Raw genomic sequence first — 27,105 nt, 5'->3', positions numbered from 1 at the left:
AACCCCATTGAACTTGCAACGCCTGTCTAGTAAATGTAGGAGTAAGCATGAAACATACTGTAGAGTAGCATGTACTTCTCTGTCGGACTTTCAATTCATTTTCCAGCACTGAGAAGGTAAGTAGAAGCACCAATATCTATGCGGGTTTCCCATCACCACTAGGAAGAGCAGGTGTACAGAGAAGCCCAACACAGACCACTTCCCAGCTGCCCAAATGCCTCATTGATCTTCACCATTGCTCTCCCTGGTGGGAAACCAGACAGGAGCACAGCCTAGTGTGCATGTCTAAGGCGGGAACTGGAGGGAACTGGTGAGGAGGAAAAACATGGAGGTGGCCTGGTGACAGAATAGAAGCAGGGGGGAACTGGCTTGGAGCAGGGAATCTGGGATGTTAAGGGAGTGCTAATGATTCGGGGAGGGGCTTCATGGTGAGGGTTGGAGAAGATGGGAATAACTTCTAGGAGAGGGAGGCGTGTCTGTTGGGAAAAGATAGAAAGATGATACTGATCTCACATCAGTGTGACTCCAGTAAGCACTGTGGAGTCATGCCTGGTCTATGCAGGTCTCAGGCCTCCTCTGTCCAGTTCTTCACTGTAATTCCCTGTGGGTGAGTGGTTCTCTGAGGGTTGCATCACTCAGCCTGATTTTCCTCTCCTAATAACTTTTCCTCTCTGCTTGCACCCTGCAGGAAGGCAGTAAAGGCTACGTTAGTCCTTCTGCCTCTTCTGGGTATTACCTACATGCTTTTCTTTGTCAACCCCGGCGAAGACGACATTTCCCAGATAGTCTTCATCTACTTCAATTCCTTCTTGCAATCTTTTCAGGTAGGAGAGAACGCTTAATCGCAAGTATTGGGCACTGCTAAAGGGATCCCCAGTGCTCTTGGCTGTGAAGCTTGGGGCAATGAGAACCGCTCAGTAGAAATAACTCTTGAAACAGGTTGGCTTAGCATGTAAACTCATTGGGGCCGGAGCTGTCTTTTGCTTTTGTCTTTGTACAGTGCCTGGGGCTACTGGGTGCCATTGCAATACATATAATTAGTCATTTTCTTTTAATGTTTGTTTGTTTTAATGACATATGGTTGTATCTAGTATGTCGCATGTGGCAGAGACCCCCCGTTAAGTAAGCATGAGTTCACCTGATCAAGAGCTTGGTTGTACCAACCGGAGTCCTGCCCCACTTCTCGTGCAATGGCGCATGCTCTAATCTGCCGTGGAACTCGGTCCCTCCCCAGCTTTGTGGCTGATTGGAGCATGCACCCCTGAAGACTGTGTTTTCCCATCACTGAAGTCAGTGGGAGTTTTGCCACGACTGTGACAGGACCAGGATCAGGTTTGAATGGGCAATGAACAGAAGTAGGAACAGCGCTCCGGGTCCTGCACACAGACTCATCATTGAACCCTCGCTTCAGGAAGGCACGTCAGCGCATGCCTCATTTTAAGCACTTCACTGCAGCTGTGCATGTGCTTAAAGTGTATTCATCATCTTCCTGACTAGGGGCCTAAGTTCAGTATTGCCACTGACTTCCATGGGATCAGTCCCTAAAGTAGAGGTACAGCCAAGAACACCAGTGCCAATGACTGGGAGCTACTGCAGAAAGGCAGGGTCTATGACTGTGGGTTCTTACAGCTTTCGGCTCTGGATACCGATTTCAGATTTGTATTGGAAGCCCAAAGTGTCACTCCAGTAACAGAAGCACAAAAGCAAAGAAGAAAAACAGACCCTTTTAAACTATTAAAGGAGGGATTTTGTTCCTAAGCAATAAGACTCACTACATTTTTCATTGTGTAAAGTAAATTGCATATTTTACCTGGTCATGCTCGCTGCCTGCAGAAGAAATGGTCGGTTTATGACGATAACGCCGCAGAGCGGTATGTGAAAGAGAGAGCAGCTGGGAAGTAGATCTGTGTTATGATACGAGGTAGCACACCCCATTGCTGAAAGTAAAACTTAGTCATTGCACTAGACAATATATTTCTCTCTATCACTTTGTAGAGCAAGGATCTGATTCTGTGCACACTGAAGTCAACGGTTTCAGTAGGAGTAAGCCATTGCCCTATAATCACTTGGGCACTGCATTCCCTTTTTGGTCAGAATGAGACTCTCAGTAACATGATGCTCTCGTGGAAAGAGCAACCATCATAGGCTCATTGGGACTGTACCCAATCTCTGTTCTGTGTTTGTACAGGGCCCATGTGGTGGAGTCCTGGTCCATGACTCAAGCTCCTAGATGCTAACGCGGTACGAATAAATAATATAAGAAGAACATAAGAACGGCCGTACCGGGTCAGACCAAAGGTCCATCTAGCCCAGTATCCTGTCTACTGACAGTGGCCAATGCCAGGTGCCCCAGAGGGAGTGAACCTAACAGGCAATGATCAAGTGATCTCTCTCCTGCCATCCATCTCCATCCTCTGACAAACAGGCTAGAGACACGATTCCTTACCCATCCTGGCTAATAGCCATTTATGGACTTCACCACCATGAATTTATCCAGTTCTCTTTTAAACGCTGTTATAGTCAGCTATACTATGACAATAGTAGCTGAGACAGTAAACGGGATTTAAAATACTCCTTTAGAAAATGTATATTATCTGCTATGTCCTGCATCAGGGGACTTCATGCTGCGATTGCGGATGATCTAATAGGCGTTTTCCATTTGTAATGTCAACGGTTACATAACTATGGGTGAAATCCTGGGCCCATTGAAGTCAATGGAAGCTTTGCCATTGACTTCCGCTGGGCAAAGAATTCACCCTGTGTAGCTAGATCATTCTTATTTATTAAGGGTGATATTTTACCACCCTGACTTAATGGAGTAGTACATCATTCCCAGCATAATCCCACCAAAAGCAGTGGGTCTACTTGCAGTGTAAAGCACCACTGAACACAAGCATAGGTATGTCTACATAGCAAATGAAGGTGTGATTGCAGCACAGGTGGGCACAGACAATAATAGTAGTGAAAACATGGTGCCATGGGCTGCCACGCAGGCCAGCTGCCCCAATACAAGCCCACCTGTGACCCTGGGTATGTACTCAAGTTGCTAGTTTACACCGATGTACCTATCCATGCTAGAATCACATCTTTAGTTGCAGTAGAGACATACCCTGAGGGTGGCAGGCTCCAGCCCTACGTCTTTAATTCTCTGGCCCCCATACTCTACTGAGTAGCAATGGGGCCACTCTGGTAAGTGCTCTTCTACATGACTGTGGCTGCAGAAGCAGACCCCATGGAAGTCTAACAAACTGCAGCCATCTTCCTCTAAGAACAGTAACAGAAAACAGAGAGGGGTGGTAAGTTTCTGTCAGACATTGCGGCAGTACAACTCGGGAACACATCTAAACCCACTTTGCTACATGTTTCACCATGCTTTATTCAAATAATGATCTAATAATGATTCCCTTGGGTTTTTTTCCAGGGTTTCTTTGTGTCAGTATTTTACTGCTTCTTGAATGGCGAGGTAAGTAGCATCCTACGCTGTTAGTGCAATTAATTATCATAAAGTGTAAGCGGCTTGAGTGTCTGACGTTAGGGAAATGAAATGCATTTGCACTGCGCATCACCTTTGGTGCTCTTGAAGACATCTCCATTGACGTGCTTCTGAACTTTGCAACCCGCTACATGTTTGCCCTTTGCTTACAATGCCTTTATCACACAGAGGTTGACACCTTAATGCAATGCTGACGTACCTAGAGATGCTGAGTTTTGTTCTTCACTTGAATAATTCATTGCGTTTAATTCACTGTATGACTTCTGAGCTTGTTCAATAGATGGTTGTTTGTTTATTTAACTGTGATTCAATGTCTTTTGTGCCATGCATTGGTTAAGAATCCACAGTACATGACAGCACATTTCACATAGGAAATTGCCCAACTGAACTGGTCTAGTGATCTTTTTTATCCGGTATTCTGTCTCTGAGTGATCCATACCAGATGCTTCAGAGGAAGATGAGGGAGGGAAGGAGCAAGGGGGCAACCCATAATGAACAATTGTGGAATAAGCTGCCCATACAGGAAGTTTCTTACTAACTCCTATCAGTTAGTGGCTCACTTAAGCCCTGAAGTATGAGGGTTTATATCCCTTCTCCATTTTTTTCTTATCCTGCTTACTCTAATGGTGGATGATCTCACTATTCATATTAATGTGTAATCCTTTATTGAATACAGCTAAGTTTTTGGCCTCAGTGACATCTTGAGGCAATGAGTTCCACAGATTAATTATGCATTGTGCATAAAAGTATATTCTTCTATCACTGTTGGACCATGTATGATGACTTTATGCTGCTACTGCACAGGGCAAATTCTCCAGGGGGCCACAGTGGCCTGTTCTCATCACTGCAGTAATGAACATGGAATCTGGCCCACTGATTTCGTTAAACACCCCAGACTCTCACTGATTGGTGCACTATGTTACCATTGCCATGCATATCCCAGTAGCTTTCCATGCTATGGACTGGACCAGGAGCAGGTGGGCAGTCCTTGCTGTGGTTTGTTTTAGCAGATTATTCTGGGAATATTTCAGTTTTCCAGCGGTGGGAGCAATATTGCGTGGTCAAAGATGCATCTTCTCTATAGCAGGGTTCCAAGATCTTTTTCCAGAACCTGAGCCAAATTCACTCCTCCTGTAACTCCATTCATTTCAGTGGGCTTACACCAAGGATGACCTGGTCCCTAGAAGAGCTACCATATACGTCTCTGTATGTCTTGATAGCTGTGTATTGCCAGATCTGGTGTGCTTTCCAGGTCTGTGTTTCTCCCAACTATGGCTCATCAGTACTAGGGTCCCTATCTGGGTTTCTGTGTCTTTTTATGATTCCTGTGTGTGCCTTGTTTTTGACTGCGTAATCCCCAGTGGGCTTCCTAGCTGTCTCTTTATGAGATGTAACATAGACCAGGTTAGATAATGATACTGACTTCCATGCTGTAAAGTTCTTTGAGATCTAACAATGAAATGTGCTACATAAAGGCGAGGTGTTGTTATATGACAAATGCAAACTTTTCATTTGAAATGGAAGGTTCCAAGCAGAATAGCCAACCTAGATACGAGCAAGAATTACAAGACGTATTCATATTTGCCACTAGTGCTCAAGAGCCTCTTTGGGATTCCATTGCATGGACGTACTAGAGCATGCCGCATCAGTTGCAGCATTTTGCAGTAGGGATGCAGCAGTGCCTCTTTGTGAAGAGAAAGGCTTATCAGAAAGCTAGCTTGTCAGCTGTGCCATGCCACCTAGGCTGTGGGAGGGCCTGAGTTGTCAAGCCAGTGTGTGAGATGCTTTCCCTTCACTGGCAGGCATGCCATCCACCAGATCTTCTCACACCCCTTATTCCGCTTTGTGCAAGCATTCTCCATTCATTTGTGCTTGGCATTACCCAATAAAATGAAAAATAGTTCAGGCTTCTATTAACTTGAATTGAATTCCACTTAATCTATTAAAAGAATGTTATAGATGGGAAAAAAATGCCGTTCAATGTGCGGCAGAGTGTAATCCATTTGTTGCTGAATGGACCCACTGTGCGATCACACTTTGATGCCCTGCACTTTCAATCCACCTATGAGTGCTGATTCTCTTCCATTCTATTAAATTACTTCATTCTGTGCAAGTCAGCTCATCCTTGATCCTTTTATTTCTTCCTTTTTTACCTCCTCTTGTAGATAATCACTTTTCCTTACCCAAATGGCTGCTGCTCTGAGCCATTGGTTCAGCTTTATTTTAGGCTGGGGGGGGGGTTAATGGTGAGACGAGCCCAAAGATATGGTGATTGGTACTAGAAATGCAGTTTTACATTCACGTCTCAAAGTTAGCTGGGGAATATGTACAATGACAAGCTAGGCGAAGAACTCCCCTGTTGACAAGGAAGCCAAAAGCACCTCTTTGCACATTGTTTATTCCAGCCACTCCCTGAAATAATTTGTGCTCATGAAAAGAATCACAGGTGAGCTTGTTTCTCATAGAATATGTAAAAAAGTGAAGCTCAGTGGTGCTTGGTGACTCTGAAACTGGGCAAAATTGACCTGCAGATGTCCGCTATGAGCCAGTTAAGATCATACTGTATCTGTTTTCTTACAGGGCAGGCAAATCCTAACCTGAGGAGACTTCACTGTGGTAGTCATCCCTGTAATCTTCCCACCTTTCGGGAAACCACACTCCTTGATTAGGATACTCAAGCACTAGCATCTTAGGTGCTTGTTGACACTTACGGATGCTACATTCATTCTGTAGCAGCAGTAAGAAGTGTATAACACCCCACAGCATCTCCTGCTATGAATAGAATTGTGCCCTAGGATATAAGTAAGGCTCTCGTTGATTTGAGATCAAGGGAAACCTTTTGTATACATCTGAGAGCATAATTTAGCCCTATATATTGTAAATATAGATAAGAGGATGAGGGAAGGGAAAGGATGGAAGAATATATAATGTAAAACCAGACATATAATATATTGTTCCCATGATCCAGTCCAATAGATTTCTTTCCAGTCATGTTTGAAATTCAACATGCGTCCGTCTTGCCACCTTGACTGCATAATACGTGTTTCAGTTCTTTGAAATCGTCTTAAGAATGCTTCTTTTCAAAGATAGCTATTATACCTGCTTTCTGAATTTTTATTGTCCATTATTTAAATCCAGATCCAGAAAAACATTATTGGTAAAGCTGTTTGATAGGTTTAGGCTTTCAAAAGCCGCAGTGCAGTTGGAACAATTTGAATCTCAATGCCTTAGCAGGTTGGCCTAATCATTGCCAAAAGATAGTCCACTATTCAAACATATGCTAATTTTTCACGTGTTAGACTATACTCTCTGTGATGCATTTTTTTTACTGTGTATTTATATGCTTATGATTAACCCCTTCCATGTCTAAACTGTGACAGAAAGTAATATCACATATTGCTACATTGTATTGGCCACACCTTGATATCAACATTATTCACATGTCTACTATAGAAACATAATATTTCTCAGTGCACATGAACAGAAATAATGGCATAAGAATGGAAATACAGAAATACGGTTTCCATTCTTCTGACATCATCCACATATTTAGTGTGTCATATTTACCCCAGTGTAGATCAAAGGAACTCCATTCAAACTGGTGGAGCTACACCAGTTTACTGAGACCAAAAACATGCCCTCACTGGTTGCTCATTTGATTGATATTAATTACATCCTTCATTAATCTTGTGATATTGCTGCACCCACCTCTCTTTTCAGTGACCTCTGCTTTAGAACCTCATTCTCAATTGCTATGTCTAAGCTTGTTTATATGGGGGAATTGACCAGGAAAACTATTGTGGAATCAACTATTCTAGAATAGCTTCCCATGTGGACATTCTATTTTGGAATAAAAGTCACTTAATTCCAGAATAATTAATGCATATCCAAAGCAGAGCAATTATTCTGAAATGAAATCAACTTTTTTTTCCAGAATCATGTGTCCCTGCCGAAAGTTATTCCAGAATAGCTAACGCAGTCCATTTCTCCATATGGACAAGCCCTACGCCTTTTAAAATGTCACTTTGTGCCCTGCTGGATTGCTACTTTGCTTTCTGTGACCGATGGGACTTACAGTACCACAGCTCAAAAGGTTGTATGTGCCCATTCTTGCCCAGACACTATGGTATTGGGAGCCTTATTGTATCCAACAAACAATCCATCCCTTAGATGGCCAAGCCCACTTTTAGCCATGACAGGAGTATGGAAAAATCACTGCTTTAAAGCTCTTGCAAGTCCTTGTTCTGATCTGTTCCTCTGTCCCCACGGGGTATTGATGAACTACCGACTGTCTGTAGCAATTCTCAAGCAATATGGACTGGAGATGAAAATGATTGAAGTACCTGACTTGGTGACATTCTGTCAGCTGTGAAACTTGCCAGCTGAAAGGGGATTTATCAGGCTAGATGTGTTATGTGTTCGAATACAAAGCTGGATGCTGAAGTGGTTATGGTAGTGTCTGTTGGTCACTTAGACTCTTCACCTGAAATCATTTCATCCCAAGTTTAATCACTCCTAACTCCTGTCTGCTTTACAAGTACTGGATATTGCTTTGGTTCTGTAGTACTCTCCAGAGTGCCTGCAGATAGATGCTCCTTCCTCACCAGTAGTACTTTATGCAATTACTCGTATTATCCGTCTCTCTCCCTGCTGCAGGCTTTCCTGGTAATTTTCACAGCTCTATTAATCGATGTTAAACGTGAAAGGCATAATGTTGGAGAACTATGGATACTAATAATGGATACATCCTTTCTCTCTCCCTCTGTCTGCCTTGTCTGTTTAAACCATCAGCCTTTTGGGGTAGGGACTGTCTCTTACTCTGTGTCTGTACAGCACCTAACACTCTGGCACTACTTTACCACAAACTATAAGAATAACAAGTGGGCCAACCATAAATCCTAATGGAAAATAAAATGGACTCAAGTACAGTGCAGCTTTTGGTGATCCATATGGCCACTTCTTGAGGCCATGAGGTTTTCTTGTGCACCTTGCTCATTACAGGTTGCCTCTTAGGAGCTCTCTGGGACTGAGTGATCCAGTACCTTGAGTCTCCCTTCTGCCTCTGATCAGAGGCCAGAAGTGAATTTCCCTTGCCTCCAAGGAGGGCCTGCCAGGGTTGCCCAAATAACAGCCAGAATCCAAAAGCTTCTTAAGAAAAGCAAGTTCATAGAATCATAGAATATCAGAGTTGGAAGGGACCTCAGGAGGTCATCTAGTCCAACCCCCTGCTCAAAGCAGGACCAATCCCCAACTAAATCATCCCAGCCAGGGCTTTGCAAGCCTGACCTTAAAAACCTCTAAGGAAGGAGATTCTACCACCTCCCTAGGTAACCCATTCCAGTGCTTCACCACCCTCCTAGTGAAAAAGTTTTTCCTAATATCCAACCACTGCAACTTGAGACCATTACTCTTTGTTCTGTCATCTGCTACCACTGAGAACAGTCTAGATCCATCCTTTTTCGATCCCCCTTTCAGGTACACCTCTACCCCGATATAACACTGTCCTTGGGAGTCAAAAAATCTTGCCGTGTTATAGGTGAAACTGCGTTATATCGAACTTACTTTGATCCGCTGGAGCACACAGCCCCACCCTCCTGGAGTGCTGCTTTACCACGTTATATCTGAATTCATGTTATATTGGGTCGCGTTATATCAGGGTAGAGGTGTAGTTGAAAGCAGCTATCAAATCCCCCCTAATTCTTCTCTTCTACAGGCTAAACAATCTCAGTTCCCTCAGCCTCTCCTCATAAATCACATACTCTAGCCCCCTAATCAAGTTCTGTTGTAAGTTAGAAGAGTGAAGGCAAGTGGCAGGAAATCATCTCTAGCCTAAAATCTTGTAGTTACAGTTGGATTAAGCAATTATGTTCTTACGTCTTAGAATTTAGTGTCTCCTGGGCAGTAACTTAGAGCATCGCAAATAGGACCTGTCTTTATTACCACTTCCTTCTTGATACAGCTCCCTAACTCCACCCTCCTTCTGACGTGCCACATCCGCCAGATCAGAGGTGGCCAACCTGTGGCTCCGGAGCCACATGCGGCTCTTCAGAGGTTAATATGCGGCTCCTTGTATAGGCCCCGACTCCGGGGCTGGAGCTACAGGCGCCAACTTTCCAGTGTGCAGGGGGGTGCTCTCTGCTCAACCCCTGGCTCTGCCACAGGCCCTGCCCCCGCTCCACCCCTTCCCGCCCCCTCCCCTGAGCCTGCCGTGCCCTCACTCCTCCCCTCACCCCAGAGCCTCCTGCATGCCACAAAACAGCTGATCAGGAGATGCGGGGAGGAGGAGGAGGAGGTGTTGACGGGCGGGGCTGCCGGTGGGTGGGAGGTGCTGGGAGCGGGGGAGGGGAACTGATGGGGGGGCTGCTGCTGTATTACTGTGGCTCTTTGGCAATGTACATTAGTAAACTCCTGCTCCTTCTCAGGCTCAGATTGGCCACCCCTGCCCCAGATGTTTGCACAGAAGGGGTACGAGAGGGGGGAGCTTGACACACAGCTACTGCTTCCCCTTTCCATCCTCCCCCACCCGTTTGCAGCACTCTTTTGGCCCCCTCTGCTCATGTTTTGGGGGGCAGGGTCAGCAGCTAACCCATGTCACTAGGAAGATAACTTTTTCCCTGCTCCCTTTCAAGTCATCTTCTGCCGCCATCATACTGCTGCTGTAGTGCTCCAGAGAGGAATCTTCACTACACCAGCCAGGGCACTAGGGCCGCTGCTTCATATGCCGTGTTGCTAATTCATGCACTATTTGGTGCTTTTCTTAAAGCCCCAGCTACTGGAGTCATGGGAATACATAAGAATCACCGTTTCCAGACGTTGTGGTTGTGGAGAAAAAGTTGAAAATGTGAGAAAGTGTAGCCTAGCAGCTTGAAGAGCAGAAGGCCTATAAAAAGAACCCCAACTTTATTATTTTTCTAAAAACTCATGGTTTGCGGAGGGGGTGGGTTGACTCATGATTTGTCAGTACTTACGGTAAGCAGGAGTGTATATTGATCCTTCATATGGAAGCGCTAAGCTATTGAATTACTATCTGTCAATAGTGCCTGGCATTAGATGAAGGAAATCTCTTTTTACTCCTCCGTTTCCTCACGTTTTAGAGTGGGACGGTGCCCCAAGCCCAGAACTACCACTGCACCTACAACCGTAGGGCCAGTCGTGGCAGGTGTCGTTTCATTGACTGCAGTGAGAACTCAGTCCTTGGGTCAGATCCCCCCGCTGGTGTAAATTAGCATAAGCTCCATTAATAAGGATCTGGCCCCATGTATCTGAGCACAAGAAATGGGCCAAATATGATTCCAGCTAATTATCGTATCTATTTATCTGGGCCTCTTTACTGTAGTACCCAAGCATCTCGCAATCTTTAATGTGCTTATCCCCACATGGCCCTGGCGGATAGGGAAGAGCTCCTGCCCTCAATGTATAGAGCAGGGGGTCGGCAACCTTTCAGAAGCGGTGTGCCGAGTCTTCATTTATTCACTCTGATTGAAGGTTTCGCATGTAAGTCATACATTTTAACATTTTTAGAAGGGCTCTTCCATAAGTCTATAATATATAACTAAACTATTGTTGTATGTAAAGTAAATAAGGTTTTTAAGATGTTTAAGAAGCTTCATTTAAAATTAAATTAAAATACAGAGCCTCCTGGACTGGTGGCCAGGACTCAGGCAGTGTGAGTGCCACTGAAAATCAGCTCACATGCCGCCTTCGGCACGCGTGCCATAGGTTGCCTACCCCTGGTATAGAGGCACATGTATGCATTTAGGTAGGCACCTAAATACCTTGGAAGATCTGGGCCAAAGAATCTAAGTGACTTTCCCAAGATCTCACAAGGAGTCTATGATAGCCCTGGGAACTGACCTTTCGTCTCTTCAGGCCTACACTCCGCCACGCCTCACCCACTGGGCCGCTCCCCTTCCTTTCTCCCCTGGTTACAATTTGTAAGACGAGAACTTCATTTTGCCATGGCCTTGACACAGATTGCGGCTCCGCCGGACTGTTAAATGTCTATGCATCGATACTAGGGATGGCTAAAGCGGTTCAAACAAAACAAGCCCTGACCCAAACCTTTGCCCAAAATACTAGGCCAGCTGAATCCAAAGTTAGGTTGTAGTTCATAAGCGTGTGGGTAATGTGTTTTTCACACATAGTTATGTGGCTTTCTGCATATCCTGGCCTCCCCTGAGATGGAAAGGGCATGAGAGGAGATGACCCTGTGATATTTCAAACCTGACTGAAATCAGGTGGCACAGGGACGGCGCCCCTAAAACAACCCATTTTTGTGGGATTTCAAGCCTGCCATTTCAAACCTCCATTAGCAGGCTGCTCTCAAATGTGTAGTTGCAAATTCACCCCTGGCACAAGGCCTAAATACCACTTACATCCTGAAAACAGCACTTCTGGGGGATGTTAAGTGGTGCATGGAGCTGAATTCTACCTGTAGACTTCGATGCAAACAGTACTTGCTTATCTGTGAATTGGATTCAGCCCTGTGCGTTTAAATTAGTTTTTTTAATCTGATAGGCAGATTTGATGTATTCTCTGAAAAGCTATGAGTTTATGAAAAATGACACAGCGTACACAGATGCCTGCACTTATGTTACAAACCACTTTGCAAGAATAAACCTTGATTGCAAACTTTTATATTTGTCAATCACAATATGGATCAAAATGTTCCAGAAAGACTCTTCTAAATTGACTGACAGGTCACAACAGCACATTTAATTTTATGTAACGTGTTTGTTTAATTAAAACGTCACTGCCGCATATGTAGGCGGATTTGCAGGAGGTTGTTCTGGAGAGAACTACTTATCCATGCAACACATCTACAGGGTAGATTGGAGTGTACTTTAATTAAAAGAGCTTTAGTCTTTCCGATTTTTTTAACTGATGGAACTCTATTATGTACTTATTGAGTCTCTGTGTGTATATGTATGTATATATAGATTCATAGATTTTAAAATCAGACCGGACCATTAGATTAGCTAGTCTGACCCCCTGTGTAACACAAACCATAGAATTTCACCCAGTTACCCCAGTGTTGAGTGCAATAACTGGTGTTTGACTAAAACATAACTTCCAGAAAGGAAGACCTCAAGAAATGGAGCGTTAAACTCTGCAACAGTTTCAATACCTCGGTTCAGCATTGAGTCATGATGGGAATATAAATGCAGATGTTAAGAGCCGCATGGGGCGCTCTTGGTGTAGATGGTATGGGTTCATAGGAATTCTCTGCGATAAGAATAACCCAAGTAAACTAAAGAGCAAAGTGTATAAGATAATCGGCCAGCCATGATGTATGGGTTGGAATGCTGGCCAATGAAGGAGAGAGAAGAACTATATTACACTGCTGAAATAAGCATCCTCGGGTGAATGCAGTGTAAGACGAGCTGGGGGCAGCTTACTTTGCTTAAGAGCCTCTGGTGAGGGACCTTGTCGAAGGCTTTCTGAAAATCTAAGTAGACTCTATCCACTGGATCTCCCTTGTCCACATGCTTGTTGACCCCCTGTGACCTTATCGATCCTGGCTTTGGACTAGCCCTTAGCATGCATTCGGGGCACTTTGGGATCGCAAGCCTGCAGGTCTCTCTCGAAAAGCTGTGCTCAGGCTGCACCACCAGTTAGCGGCTCAGCGCAGGGGGCTCTGGGTGACATTTTCTGGCCTGTGCTATGCAGAGGGTCAGACCAGATGATCGTCACAGTTCTGTCTGGTCTTGACACCTGAGGCTGCGGAAGCCTCTCTCTAGCATTGCTGTTGAGCGTACACTGTAGGAGCCAGGCTCCCAAGAGCCATGGCACTGAGGAAAGTGCAGGATGGTGCCTATCTGAGACCCACATCCCTTGGGGGGCAGCCCAGCAGGCTGGCACGACGGGAAACATTACCTCCAGGAAGGCTTGGCTGGCAAACACTGTGTCCCAGAGCTGGGATCCATTGGTGCCCTGGAACAGAAAAGTGTCCACTGAGAAGCAGCTTTTCAATCTGCCCTAGGCTTCCCACCCACCCCTACAGACCACGCTGCGCAAGTGCCACCATGCTGCCTGCAGGCCGCATTCACGCTGTACCCATGGGCTCCATAGACAGAGAAAGCTACAGGGCACACTGGCTGGGTGCAGTCACATGGCACAGGTACCGCCACGGTGCACCAATGGGCCCCGTGCTCAGGGGGCTGCAAGAGATAGTCGATTTCCTGGCTACCTGCAAAAGGAAAAGGACACTGCTTTCTATATGTCATACCCAGGTACCCAAGGATTCGGTTAGGCCTTGAGACAATAAACCACGCTAGAAAAGGTATCCCATATACCATGGTGAGAAGAGTGGTATGACGGCTTGGCTGGGCAGATAGAAAGGGATGGCATTACACCTGGGGCAGGTGAAACACAGAAATGTAGGATTGGAAGGGACCTCGATAGGTCATCTAGTCCAGTCTGCTGCACTGAGGCTGAACTGCTGATTATCTAGATTATCCCTGACAGGTGTTCGTAGTCTCCTGGAGGCCTTGCTTACACATTGAATTGGAGAGGTGACAAAATTGAATCCTGCTGTATCCCACATTTGAGAGTCCATGGTGAAGAAAATAATATACCCAATATCCCCTTTAGGCTCTGCAGAGGACCCCTCTCCTCTCCAATGAGGAACTGTAAGCGAGTGGAATTTTCCTCCAGGGCAGATTGGCAGAGGCCCTGGAGGTTTTTCGCCTTCCTCTGCAGCATGGGGCACAGGTCACTTGCTGGAGGATTCTCTGCAGTTTGAGGTCTTCAAACCACAATTTGAGGACTTCAATAACTCAGACATAGGTTAGGGGTTTGTTATAGAAGTGGGTGGGTGAGATTCTGTGGCCTGCATTGTGCAGGAGGTCAGACTAGATGATCATAATGGTCCCTTATGACCTTAAAGTCTATGAGTGGGCTAACCTACTCCCAGTAAGTGGTTTCAAGGGCTGCTGATAGATCTGATAACACCAGTGTGGGTGCTTTTTCTGGCATCCATCTTCTAGAAATGGATCATCAGACAAAAATGTCATGCTCCTCTCCAAGTCATAGCTTGGTCTCAAATCTAGCTAGTAAGAACCCAGGAGCTTCATAGACTCCAGATGCAACCAGAACGGGCCTCATAACTATTGTCTCCATGATCTTCTCTAAAAAAGGGAGTTCTGAAACCCAGACAATACTTGGCAAGACTGTCAAAGTTAAATGATGCTTTCTTGTGTCAGGCCTAAGTACTGCTAGTTAAAGTCAGCTGGTGTCTTGCCTCCTCAAAAGGAAGCATGAAGGGAAACCCACAAAGAACCTAGGACAAAACTGTCAAAAGCGCTTCAGTGACTTACAAGCCTAACTTCTGTTGACTTTGAAAACATTGTCTCCAGTGCCTTTATGGAGTTCTTTTTTCAGCCTTGAGGTATGTGGGTCCCTTCACAAGCAATTAGATGGTGAATTCATAGAATATCTTCTGCCTTGTTAAGTGAGGCTAGATAAAACCATACTAAAAGAAGATTGAGCTTTTGCCCTCTTCTTCTCCAACACTGTCTACACGGTGTCAGCCTGACCACCTCAAATACAGTCTGTCTCCTCCCAAATGAAAGTCGAAAACGTCAGAAAAGAGAGAGAAACTCTGCCCTGTTTCACATTCTGAATGTATCAGCCTGTCCACTACAATCCGTTCCATTCACCTAGACCTCATGGATGTGATGGTAGAGGAGAAGATAATATCTTGGACTCCCCCACATCCACAGCACAAGAAGAGAAAATCTCTCCTGGCAACTATTGATCAGACTCCAAATGAGTTTTCCACTAGTGGGACTAGCCTCTGACCTTGCTGCCTCATCAGTTGTATGATGGAGACAAGAGGACCTGCTAAGATGGTGAGGGGGAAGGATAATGTCTCTTGTAGATGCCAGTCCATGTATGCTTGTGTTTAAGGGTTTTATAATATCTCAGAAAGCCATCAGAGGAATTGTCGAAGGATTGAGAAACACAATCCCTCAAATTCTGGAACCCTCTGGAGGGGTGTTACCAGCTTTCCTGGGAGAATAACAACTCCATCCCCATAAAGTAGTGATGGTACAATAAAGTGCCATAGAATAGATGGCTTAATAAATTGATAGCACCAGATTAAGAAATTACATCATTAGACAGATAGATAACAGGCAAGTTAGCAAAGAAGGATAATCAGGGAGGATTGGAATGGCTAATCTCATTGGCCTGGGACTTAAGTACAATGCAAGGATAAATTTGTCCAATTTTTGGATTCAGAGCATCTTCCCCTTTTAGCCAAGGCACTATCTGTCTCACACAATCCATTAAGCTAAAAGTGGCCTATTGTGAATTTATCAGCTTGGAAGCCTGTTCATTATAGCATCCAGCTATGAATCACCATCTAAATGGTTAGTCATCCACCTGGCCATCTATCAAAACAGTCTTCACAATATTCATTCTGAACCTGAGGGACATGCATTAGGAGTGCCTCAGAACCAGGGCCGCCCAGAGGGGGGGGGCAAAGGGGCCAATTTGCCCCGGGCCCCGGGCTCCGCAGGGGCCCCCAAGAGAAGAGCGGAGGCTCCCGCCTCCGCCCCTCTCCTGGAGCCTCAGCGTCTCCTGCGGGGCCCCTGAGCCCCGCCCCGCTCAGAGACGGTCCCGGCCCCAGCCCCGGCCCCAGCCTCTTACCGAGCACGTCTCCGGCGGGGCCTGAGCTCTGTCCCGATCCGAGCCGCGTGGGGAGGGGGCGGGGCTGGGAGCTCCAACGGGGCCTGAGCCCCGCCCTGCTCAGAGCGGCGTGGGGAGGGGGCGGGGCAGCTGCCTCCGCTCGGCGTGGAGCTCACAGCCCCGCCCCCTCACCATGCGGCTCTGAGCGGGACGGAGCTCAGGCCCCGCCGGCGACGCGCTCGGTAAGAGGCCGAGGCCGGGGCCGGGGAGAAGCCGGGGCCGAGGCCGGGGCCGGGACCGGGGGCGGGGGGGAGGAGCGGGACCCGCCGCCGCCGCCGCCGAAGCGCAGCCCGGTCTTCGGCGGCGGGGGGCCCCTTCTGTTCCGGGACCCGCCGCCTAAGGGCCCGGAAGGCCCGCGGCGGGGACCCCCCCCCGCCACCGAATTACCACCGAAGACCGGGCTGCGCTTCGGCGGCGGTCCCGCTTCGGCGGTAATTCGGCAGCGGGGGGCTCCCGCTGCGGGTCTTCGGGGCACTTTGGCGGCGGGTCCCGGAATGGAAGGGCCCCCCCGCCGCCGAAGACCCCGGGCCCCCGGAATCCTCTGGGCGGCCCTGCTCAGAACCGCTGAATGAACGTGACTCTGTGGATGGAGGTTTACTTGTGTATCTAGTACTGGTTTCACTGCCTGATGGCTGGTGGCCTACAAAGAGAATGTAAGCACTACTGTTGGAGATTACCGTTTAGTGCAAGGTCATGCGAGGGACAAAAATCTTCCCTTTCAGGCCCCAGAGTAGCAGCACCGCCTCAGTAACCTCTCCTGCAAATGAAGGCATGACTGCAGCGTGACTAAGAACACCCAGGCAAACTTTAAATCTAGCCTGTGTGGGTAAGAGTAGTAGTGAGCCCACACCACCCCATCTTTTCTGTCCTAGTACAAACCCGCTGGGGACCCTAGATACATACTCAGGGTCCGTGCCACTACATAGTCACTACTATTGTTACTCACACTAGCTAGACTAAAGCTAAGGCAGGTGTAGCTACCTGTGCTGCAATCACACCTCCATTTACAGTGTAGACATACCCTAGATCCTGCCTCTCCCCTAGACAGGGATGTTGTGACTAGTGGAACCCCAACCCTTGACCCTGTAGCTCCAAACTGTACTAGGGTGGACGGAGCTTCATGGCCCAAAGGAGGTGCCAGTGCCTGGAGTAGGCTTCCTGCGACTTTGTCCCCCATGTGTGGAACTGGGCCGGTCCTGCTGTCTGCTGGACATTCCATGCTCCAGTGGAGAGGTGCTGGGTTTGTCCTGATGTCTGCACCGTGTGCTGTGTGTCCTTAAAACTGTGCAAAACCCACGGTGTCTTCATGAAGATTTTCATGCATAGAAATACATTGCTATAGTTATCTTAGAAAATAAACCCCAGCGGTCCAGTCTGATTAGTGGCAAACTCACATCCATTCATTACCTGGATTTGCTAAATTGGTGCCAAAAGGCTAGTTTCCTGAAAAAATGATTAAATTGTAATATGATGAACTGGAAAAAAATACTAGAAAAAAAGGAAAGAATGATGTGACATCAAATTCTTGGGTCACACCATCTGCAGACATGAAAAAAATGGCCATGTGAGCTGCTTTTCATAAGATTAAATAATCAATTGCACTGACTCGTGTAGGCACTTTGACTTTTATTAGATTTAGTTACTTCCCTTGCAACTTTTATGGTGTATGTGTGGCTATTAACCAACGGCAATATCTAATCGGGGGCTCCTTTGAATTGAGATGATGCCACAGTCCACTTAGCTCTGACCTGTCATGTGGGCTGTTGCCTTGGGCAGTAGACCGCCACTATTTGCAGCAATGTATCTTTACTACATGAATGTCCTTAACTGATCCCGCTGTTGAGCCTGAATCAGTAGGCTTGGCACACCCATTGGCTTTGATGACGTGAGATTGTCTTTCATCACAACAGCAATGATCTGCACTACCAAACAGAAGACTTGGGGAGCCCCCAGGACAACTGATTCTGGGGAAGCCACGGAGGTGTATGCTCATCAACAAGAGCTAGTGAACGTTTCAGATCTAATTGCACTTTTCCTTGTTTGCCCAATTAGTGTACTTTTTGCCCTTTACACGGTTTGGAACAATTGAACGTGACTGGTCAGTTGACAGGGAATTTCATTTACTGCAGATGGTGCATTGTTTGACATTGTAATGTTGCAGGGGACTATTTCAATTATAATTTTAATGGGGTTTTTAAGCCAAACTTTATATTTTGAGCATAAACCAAGAATCCAGAATCAAAGACCTGCTTGTTTTTCTAATTCCTATGTCCTCAGTTACAATGGTGAGGGACTTAAACGGACAGACAGTGTACTGGCAAAAAGAGCCCGCCTAACACCCAGACTGCTGCAGCCGCAGTCAATGCAACTAAAGGAGTGGCAATCTGTTGGGTGCCGGGGGAGATGAAAGAGACACTAAGGACATGTGTATACTTACCTCCAGAGCGATTGATCCAGCGGGAGTCGATTTATTGCATCTAGTGAAGACGTGATCAATCAACCGCCGAGTGCTCTCCTGTCGACTCCGGTACTCCACCGGAGCAAGAAGCGCAGGCAGAGTCAACGGGGGAGCATCAGCCATCGACCTACCGCAGTGAAGACACTGCGGTAAGTAGATCTAAGTACGTCAACTTCAGCTACGTTATTCATGTAGCTGAAGTTGCGTAACTTAGATTGATTTCCCCCCCCCGCCCCCTGTGTAGGCCAGGCCTAACTGAAGATTTAGTTAATAGCTTTGATTCTAACCTAGAGGATCTTCCTGCATAACTGTCAGACTCTCTTCTGAATCTCTTTGGTGCATAGAGAGAATGATGAAAAAAGTCAGAGACTTGGTGTCGCACACCTTGTCCTCTCCCCTAGATTACAGGGTGAATTTAATGGAACTTCCACCCAGCTTCTCCAGGAGTCATCCCCCAAATCCATTTGTTACCAAAAAGCCAAGTTGCAAATTCAGTAATCTCAGATCATAGCACAATGCTGGGAACTGGAACATAGCAAGAGCTCATTCCATGCAGAAGGCAGATGGAACTTGTTAGTGAATTCATCGCTTGGGCTTGTTTTTATGGAAACATTGTGATAACTCTTGGCCAGAGCCAAAGCCCATTGGAAATCAGCGTGAGCCTTTCCGTTTACTTCAGTGGCCTTTAGACCAGGCACTCTGAGTCTAGAAGCTGTATCCACCTAGCCACTAGCAAAGCAACGTTGAACAGTCTGGAACCATATACAATCAGGTACAATGGTCATTACTGTGGTCATCCCATCATAACTACTGCAGCCTGCTCCTTTCTTATCTACCCAAATCTATATCACCTCCCTTCTATCCATATGAAATGCAGCTGCCAAGATCATTTCCCATTTTACTCACCAAGCTGCCCCTTCTTTGAATGCATCCATTTGCTCCCTCTTTTCCACCAGATCATGTTCAAGCTTCATGTCTTCAACACAAGGCCCTTCCCACCCCTTTACCTACTTATTAATTTATGGGTTTTGCCCTAGGACCTAGAGGCCCAAAGTGATTGGGTCCCCACCGTGTCAAGGATGGTACAAACATATCTAGTTTTCTTTCATTCTGCCTACGACATATGAAACGTCCTCCCAAAACAGATCTGTAAGGCCGCCACACTCTTCTATTTCCACTTCTTCCTTAGCACAAACTTCTACTTGATGGCTGCAAGAAATTAGCCGACTACTATGGTCAAGGGAGAGTACTGCGGCTTTTATCCCTCTCTCTTCCACTTCCTTGATGGTCCCCATGGCTGGTAGTGGGAATGGAGGTGTCCACAGGAGTCTCTCCAATAAAATGTGCTCCATAGTATGCAAAGGTTTGAGAATGCCTGGGGTAGGCCATTCAATCAGGAATCAGAAACCATAACCAGGTGACTTCCGTGACCAATCCCACAGCCCAGATTCTACAAACTGAATAGTGGAATACTCACAAAGAACAAACCCATGGTAACCCATAGGCCCAAATGTGTTGGTAAATAGTATTTGACAAACAATTCCAAGGGATGAACAAATTCAGGAAGGGCATGATCAGTTCGCAATTTGCAAAGGGTAGAAAGGGTCAAATCACATGAATAAATTGTTTGCAACAAATAGTTTGACCAAACAGTTGGAGCCTGGAGAACTGAACTCTGTGATCTAATAGCACAGACAACCTCTGTTATCTCAAGTGATTGATGCTTATAGAGACAAAGGTGCTAATTTCTCTTTCTCCGGGTGTTTGTGTGCGCTTCAGCCATTGATGCTGGTGTCTGTGTATTTATGCCTCCCCGTGTGCTATGATAGGCTAGTGTTGTGAATGTCAGGTCATTGATACACTAATGCTGTTGCTAGGAGCTGATGATTGACTCCAGAAATGCTAGACAGACAGGCACAGCATCTGTTGTAAAGAGATCAATTCAGATGTCAAGCAGATTATTTGTAAATGTCGGTGCTATTTTTCTATTGTCCCTCTCACCATGGGCTTTATTAGTTGTTGTTTTTTTAACATGCTGCTGTACCCGCCCCAGCTATTTTTTCCCTGAAATCCTCCATACAGAAGTTCGGTTTTAGCTGAGCGCTGCCAGAGTTTCAGTTCTGAGCATAGTGAGGAGAGGTAAATTTAGAGTTACCCTCTTCCACTTGGGCTTTAGACACATGGGGCTAGATGCACAATAGGATTGAGGCACCTAACTGCCACGTTAAGTACCTAAATCCCAGGAACAGGCCCCACTGGGGTGCACAAAGCCCCCCCTTGGCTGCCCCCAAACGCCATAGGTGAATAAACTCATATGGCGCCTCGACTTTTGCAGTAAAAGTTCCCTAGGTGCCTATGTTTCGTCTCCGAGCATGCGCACGGCCACCTCATGCCAGGCGGCTGGACTCAGAGCCCTAGCACCCTGCACAAACTGAGAGAAGACAGCTGTTCCTCACCAAACACTCCTGTGGGACCTGATCCCATAAAAGTGGTCAGACCTCACCTCCTGGAGCAGGCCCCTCGAGGGTGCGCTTACACGAACAGCCAGAGGAAGAGGTGATGCTGGCACCCACCTTATAACTTTCAGCCCAATGGTTACAGCACTCACCTGGCATGTGGGACACCCCAGTTCAAGTCCAACCATTGCCTGCAGAGAAGAGGTCTGAACAGGGATCTGTCCCCTCTCCAGTGTATGCTCTAGCCACTGGGCCATGGGGTGTTCTGATATGCGATGCCCTCAGTCTTCAGCGCTGTATAAATGATGAAGCAGGGAGAGCAATTCTGTAGGCTGCTGGTTAGAGCTCTGCCCTGGGAGCTGGCTGGCCCAGCATTCAGTTCTCCTGCTCCAGTGACTTTTTTTTAATAATCCAGCGTGGAACAGCTTCAACAGGAGAAACTGGGGCAGCCCCACATCAGGATATCCCGTAGCCCAGGGGTGAGGGTGCCCCTTTGAGAGGTGGCAGATCCCAACTCACATCCCTGCTTCCCCTCCAGTGGAGGGGGCGACTTGACCCAGGTGTTTCCCACTGTACCCACTGGACTGAAAGTGAGAAGGTGGACAGTGGCATCGTCACCTCCTGCTACAATGACATAAGTGCCTAATGCCCAGAGAGGGTTTGCAGCTGAGAGTCCCAAGCTCAGAGAGGCGCCTCCCGGCAGCCCAGGCTTTAGGCACCTATCTCTGAGAGGATTGGGGCTTATCATGTATCCTTCTCCTTGGCATCTCTCAATGGCTAGCTGAGGCAGCTCCTTGCCTAGTGTGTTGGCTTTTAGGAATCCCATTCTGAGGCGCCCGTCTCTCTCCATTCATGGTAGAGGGAGCTCAGGTGTTGTGAATCCCAGTGATTGTCCAGGTGCCTAAAAGTTAAGCCTGGTGATGCTCAGTGGCCCCATGTCTACTTTTCCTTGTAACTCTAACCCATGCTGGGCATCGCTGGATTCAGCGTGGCACTGCCAAGTGTGTCGGCTCATCTCCTTAAACATGCAGCATATTTACACCCGTAATGGCAGCTTCAGCTGTACAGCTCGGCACTGCTGTTATTGCCCGTTGTCCTGTCTCAAACTTCTCAAGTAAAGAGCGATCTCGTGAATGCATGCAAACCACTGCTTGTTCAGATTCACGTCTTTATCTCCAGGTCACTCTATTTGACTTGATTGGCTTGAAGCTCAATTGATAAATCTAATCTGGCTTCATTATCCAGGTAAGTATCTGGTCAAAACAGATTGCTCAGAAGCATACAGGGCCATTAAATAACTCATCATTTCCATGACCCACCAGAGTGCTGCTCTGCAAGCGCCTGGGATGCATTAGTTATGTCAGGACCATCACGCTGTCTGTGAGATAATTACCAGGCTATCCAGTACAGCCACTCGAGGGTCCTTCTGTATTACGGGGGGTGAAATTCACTGATTGGGTGGGCTTAAGTGGCACATAGGCCTCGTGTTGGCCTCCTGCACAGGGATGGATTTCACTCCGGGAGGAAACTCTTCCCTAATGAAACCTCAGCATCTGGTGACATTTTGTCTATGTGTGTGTATGGAATGTGCAAAGGGAGGTCTCGAATGTGCTGCAAAAGGAAGGAAGGGGAAAGCCCACATTCAGTATAGGATAGTTCCAACCAGCCCATTACCCCTTAGATTCTGTATGACCCACAGCACGTTTGTGTGCCATCCTTGTGTTATCACAGAAATGGAAGGGACCTTGAGAGGTCATCAAGTCCAGCTCCCTGCACTGAGGCAGGGCCAAGGAAACCTAGACCATCCCTGGCAGGTGTTTGTCCAATCTGTTCTTAAAAACCTGCTGTGATGGGGAAGCTCATATCATTATTGTGTGTGTTCACCTAAAAACAGAAGGGGGAAATATCCCTTCACTGCTCTATATTGAACCACCATGGGCTGCCTACAGGCAATGTCAGAGGCATAACCAAGCCCCCGGTTATGGCTTGACTTTCTCACCACTCTGTGTCTCTGTAGCACACGTCAGCATCTGTCTTTCTGCCTCTCCCATAGGCCAGTGGGCTCTTTTTGTATGATACATGGTTAATAAAAAGACCTAATGAATCAACTAACCATTATTGGCCTGCTTCTGACATAACTGCAGAAGACCTACTCCATAGAATATCAGGGTTGGAAGGGACCTCAGAAGATCATCTAGTCCAACCCTCTGTTCAAAGCAGGACTAATCCCCAGACAGATTTTTACCCCAGTTCCCTAAATGGCCCCCTCAAAGATTGAGCTCATAACCCTGGATTTAGCAGGCCGATGCTCAAACCACTGAGCTATCCCTCCCTAGGCTGAGGGAGGCAATAGTCTATTTTATATGGGTAAAAATCACCATTTCATAATTCAAGTCTCTTGTTATGATGGTTATGGAAATTAGACTAGGAAAACGGGGCATGTGGGTAGGACCCAATTTGCAGTATGTGCAGGTTTCGGAGTGGGCAGCAGCTTTCAGGGACATTTCAAGCTCACGCTGTTGGCTGACAACGTTTTACCTACGCTTGTTAGATACAAACATTATGATTCTGTATTAGCGCGGCACCTAATGTCTCCAAAAGAAACCATGGCCCCATCATGCCGGTGCACACACGGAGTAAGAGACAGCCCCTGTTGGGAAGAGCCTACACGCGAAATAGACCAGACAAAGGGTGGGGGAAAGGGAAGCGTTATCAGCTCTTTTACAGACGAGGCACAGAGACACTAACTCATTGCCCAAGGTCACACAGGAAGTATGTGGCAAAGTCAGGAATCGAACCCAGGGATCAGACCCTTGTTGCCACTTTACACCTGATAAAAGGGCTGGAGTGGCATAAAGACGCTCTCAGGGTAGATCTACACAGCAGCTAGACATGTGGCTGGCCCATGCCAGCCAATTTGGGCGGCGGGGCTGTTTCATTGCTGTGGAGACTTCCGGGCTCGGGCTGGAGCCCAGGCTGTGGGGCCCCGTCCTGAGCCCGGATGCCTAGATTGCAGTGAAACAGCCCCAGGAGCCTGAGCCAGCCGGCACGGGCCAGCCACGGGTTTTCCATTGCAGTAGACACATACCCTCTCAGCCCTGGTCCCGGCTGCAGGAGAATTCCCCGGCTAATGCACTGTGGAAGACAGCTGAAAAACAGCCTTCCACTTACCCGCTCATGAGCCCTAGTGGAGGGAGGCACCGGGGCCGAGCTGATGGAGGGGCATGTCAGGGGAAGGGCCACACCGCGACGGCGTTTCCAGACAGCACTGCAGCCGCCCTGGGAGTTCCCTGGGGCTCTCTAAACTATCTCAGGTGCTGCAGGGCAGTTAAGGATCAGAGGGCACAAGATTGGCTTTAAAGCCACCATCGCCCCCCTCCCGTGGGCTGCAAAGTCTCTTAGAGGCACGGCTTAGGACTCACCCCAGATCTCTTCAGTGCCAGCCCAGTGCCGTAACCATACAGCCATCTTTCCCCTTCACCGAAGGTGACTACAAGTGAAAGGATTTAGAAGGCAGATCTGTCTCCAGAGCATTTCTGGTCGCGATTCCCCCTCCCTTCTCCCTCCCTCCCCCCCGTCTGCTGTATAGCCAGAGAGTCAGTCTGTTGCCCTTGTAGTACAGTATCACTGCGCTGCCGCACCAGAGGTTTGTGGGGATAAATACAACAGAGATGATGAGTAAGGCTGCTATTTTGTCATGCAGGTTGCAGAAGTCATGGAATCAGTGATTGTTCCAGAGACCTCCATGACTTCAACCCACGGCGGGGCGGCGCTGTGGTGTCCCCTGCTGCTTGCGGTGGCTCGGAGCCCCCTGCCGACCGTGGCAGCTGGGAGCTGCAGAGTATCCCCACGGGAGGGGCCCCCCCGCAGCTCTGAGCCACCGTGGGCAGCAGGGCCCCTCACCCCCCGCAAATCCCAGGTGCAACAGGCAGCAGGGGCTCCGAGCGCTCCAAGCCACGGGCGGCAGAGGGACCCCGCAGCTCCAAGCCATGGGCAGCTGGGGGACCCTGGGAGCTCCCAGCCGGGGCCCCTGCAACTGCCCAGCCACCACGGGTGGTAGGGTACCCCAGAGCCCCAGCAGCAGGGACGGGTGCTGGAGCCTTCTCCCTCCCAATTTTGTCATGGATATTTTTAGTAAAGGTCACAGACAAGTCACGGGCGTCTGTGAATTTTTCTTTATTGCCTGTGACCTGTCTGTGACTCCTACTAAAAATCCCCGTGACAAAATGGGAGCCTTAATTATGAGGCGCTCTGGTACTGTGGTGATAAGCTAGACTGTAAAACCCCCAACGTTAGCAAAGGAGGCCCTGGGTCATTGCAGAACCCGGAACTCCCTCTTGAAATTGACTCGATTTCAAGTTGTCAGCATCCCCGTTAACAGGAGAAGCGGGTTCCTTCCGAATACTCACACCCTTCCCTCTCTCCCCTCAGGTCCGCTCGGCTGCGAGAAAACGCTGGCATCGCTGGCAGGACCACCACGCCCTGCGCGTGCGCGTGGCCCGGGCTATGTCGATCCCCACCTCCCCGACGAGAATCAGCTTCCACAGCATCAAACAGACGGCGGCAGTTTGACCACGCAGACGTCCGGCCACCTTCAGAGTTTTTCCCTCTTCCCCCTTTTTGTCTGTCTTTCCTCCTTTTCTCGGCACTGTGCTCTTGCAGCGAGACACCCCCTTGTGTCTTGGTGGAAATTTGTCCATTTATATATGATGCTGCTTTAAGGCAACCAGACAAAAATATAACAAAGAAAGGAGTGTGGGGGGTTGGTGGGGGGAGCAGGTTTAAGGAAGAATGGGATTTAAAACTGGTAGCCCCATTCGGAGATTTTCAGCCTCCAACGACAAAGTGGAAAACAACCTGGCGGAAGGAACGATCGATTTTGTTTTTCTTTATGGATTGTGGTTAAAGAGACTGTTTTGACCAACTGCCCATCTCATTCCACACTTCAGCTCCCAATGATTTCAACAGGTTTGTTCTGTAAATTGTCTGTCTGTCGCCTTCTCTGAGCTTGGTAGAAGTCTCACCTAGTGAGCAAGGGAGCAGGCAAAAGGGGATCTGGCAGGTGTTTGAGGGGATCGGGATGTGTGTATCTTCCCCACTGCTCCCTCTGCTGGGTTAGGGAATCACTGGGCTATTTAGCAGCCGGCTATTTGGCCTGCTTTGTGCCCAGCCTTGTTCACATACGAGGTTTTGAAACGGACAAACTCAGCGGTATCTCTGGATCTCTCTATAAAGTACTGTGTTTCATCTCTGCTTAGCCGAATAGTTTTGAAACTGTGTAAGCAGCCACCGGACGTCTTTGTTTTACCTGGTGGCGAGGAAAGGACAACTGAGGATTTGCTCAGCTGTATTGCTTGGGTTTCAAAATCATAAAATAAAAGGGAAGCTGTGTAAAAACTAACAACGCCGATGGTGCTGGGGATGATATTTGAGTCACGAGGAATGTGCGAAGTGCTGCACAAAGAGTATCGATCTTGCATTTTGAACTAGAGCAAATGTATCTACTAGGCTTTTTATGTGATGTTCAGAAATATTGTATATTTTCAATAATAAACACGATTCTGGGTTGGTTTCTATTGATCCAGATGTCGCTTTAGGTTGGGGAGGAAGAGGAAATGGGGCCTGGGTGTTAGTGAGAGGGTTTGATGCCTAAGCATGGGAAATGGAAAACAACAAAGCATCTTGGACAATGAGAACCCACTTGAAATGAACATACCGCAAAAGGGCCCTTCAACGGAACACAAAACTCCTCCATTCTCAGGGTCTCCTCCTTGCATCACATCCCTGAAGAGCAGAGCATAGATGACATCCTGTTGCTGTGCACAGTTCCTTTCATCACACTCGGTTTCAGTAGCGAAGAAGAAAGGAGGTTATAAAATATCCTGTCTCGCCCGAAAAAAAAGAATCTCCCCCAGCATCTGGGTGACTTGTTCTGTTCAGGTGAGCGGCAACACAGCTGCCCGGGGTTTCGTGGAGGGAAGCTGCATTTTTTCTTCTCGGTCTGT

At 47.6% G+C, this 27,105-nt stretch overlaps 1 protein-coding gene across 3 annotated transcripts in view; it reads left to right on the top strand.

The window, feature by feature from the left end:
• CRHR2 (corticotropin releasing hormone receptor 2) overlaps positions 1–26,680 on the top strand; it is a 266,132-nt gene extending 239,452 nt beyond the window's left edge. For all 3 annotated transcript variants that reach the window (XM_045006108.1, XM_045006109.1, XM_045006110.1), the window contains 3 exons: positions 689–824; positions 3,422–3,463; positions 25,532–26,680. In XM_045006108.1, coding sequence (XP_044862043.1) covers positions 689–824; positions 3,422–3,463; positions 25,532–25,672 — 319 coding nt within the window. In that variant the 3' untranslated portion in view covers positions 25,673–26,680. The remainder of the gene's footprint in view (positions 1–688; positions 825–3,421; positions 3,464–25,531) is intronic.
• The last annotated feature ends 425 nt before the right edge of the window (positions 26,681–27,105 follow it).

Source organism: Mauremys mutica, chromosome 2, assembly GCF_020497125.1.
Source record: "Mauremys mutica isolate MM-2020 ecotype Southern chromosome 2, ASM2049712v1, whole genome shotgun sequence".
Classification (NCBI taxonomy): domain Eukaryota; kingdom Metazoa; phylum Chordata; order Testudines; family Geoemydidae; genus Mauremys; species Mauremys mutica.
Note: the sequence above shows the minus strand (reverse complement) of the source record. Positions and strands in the feature narration are given on the sequence as shown.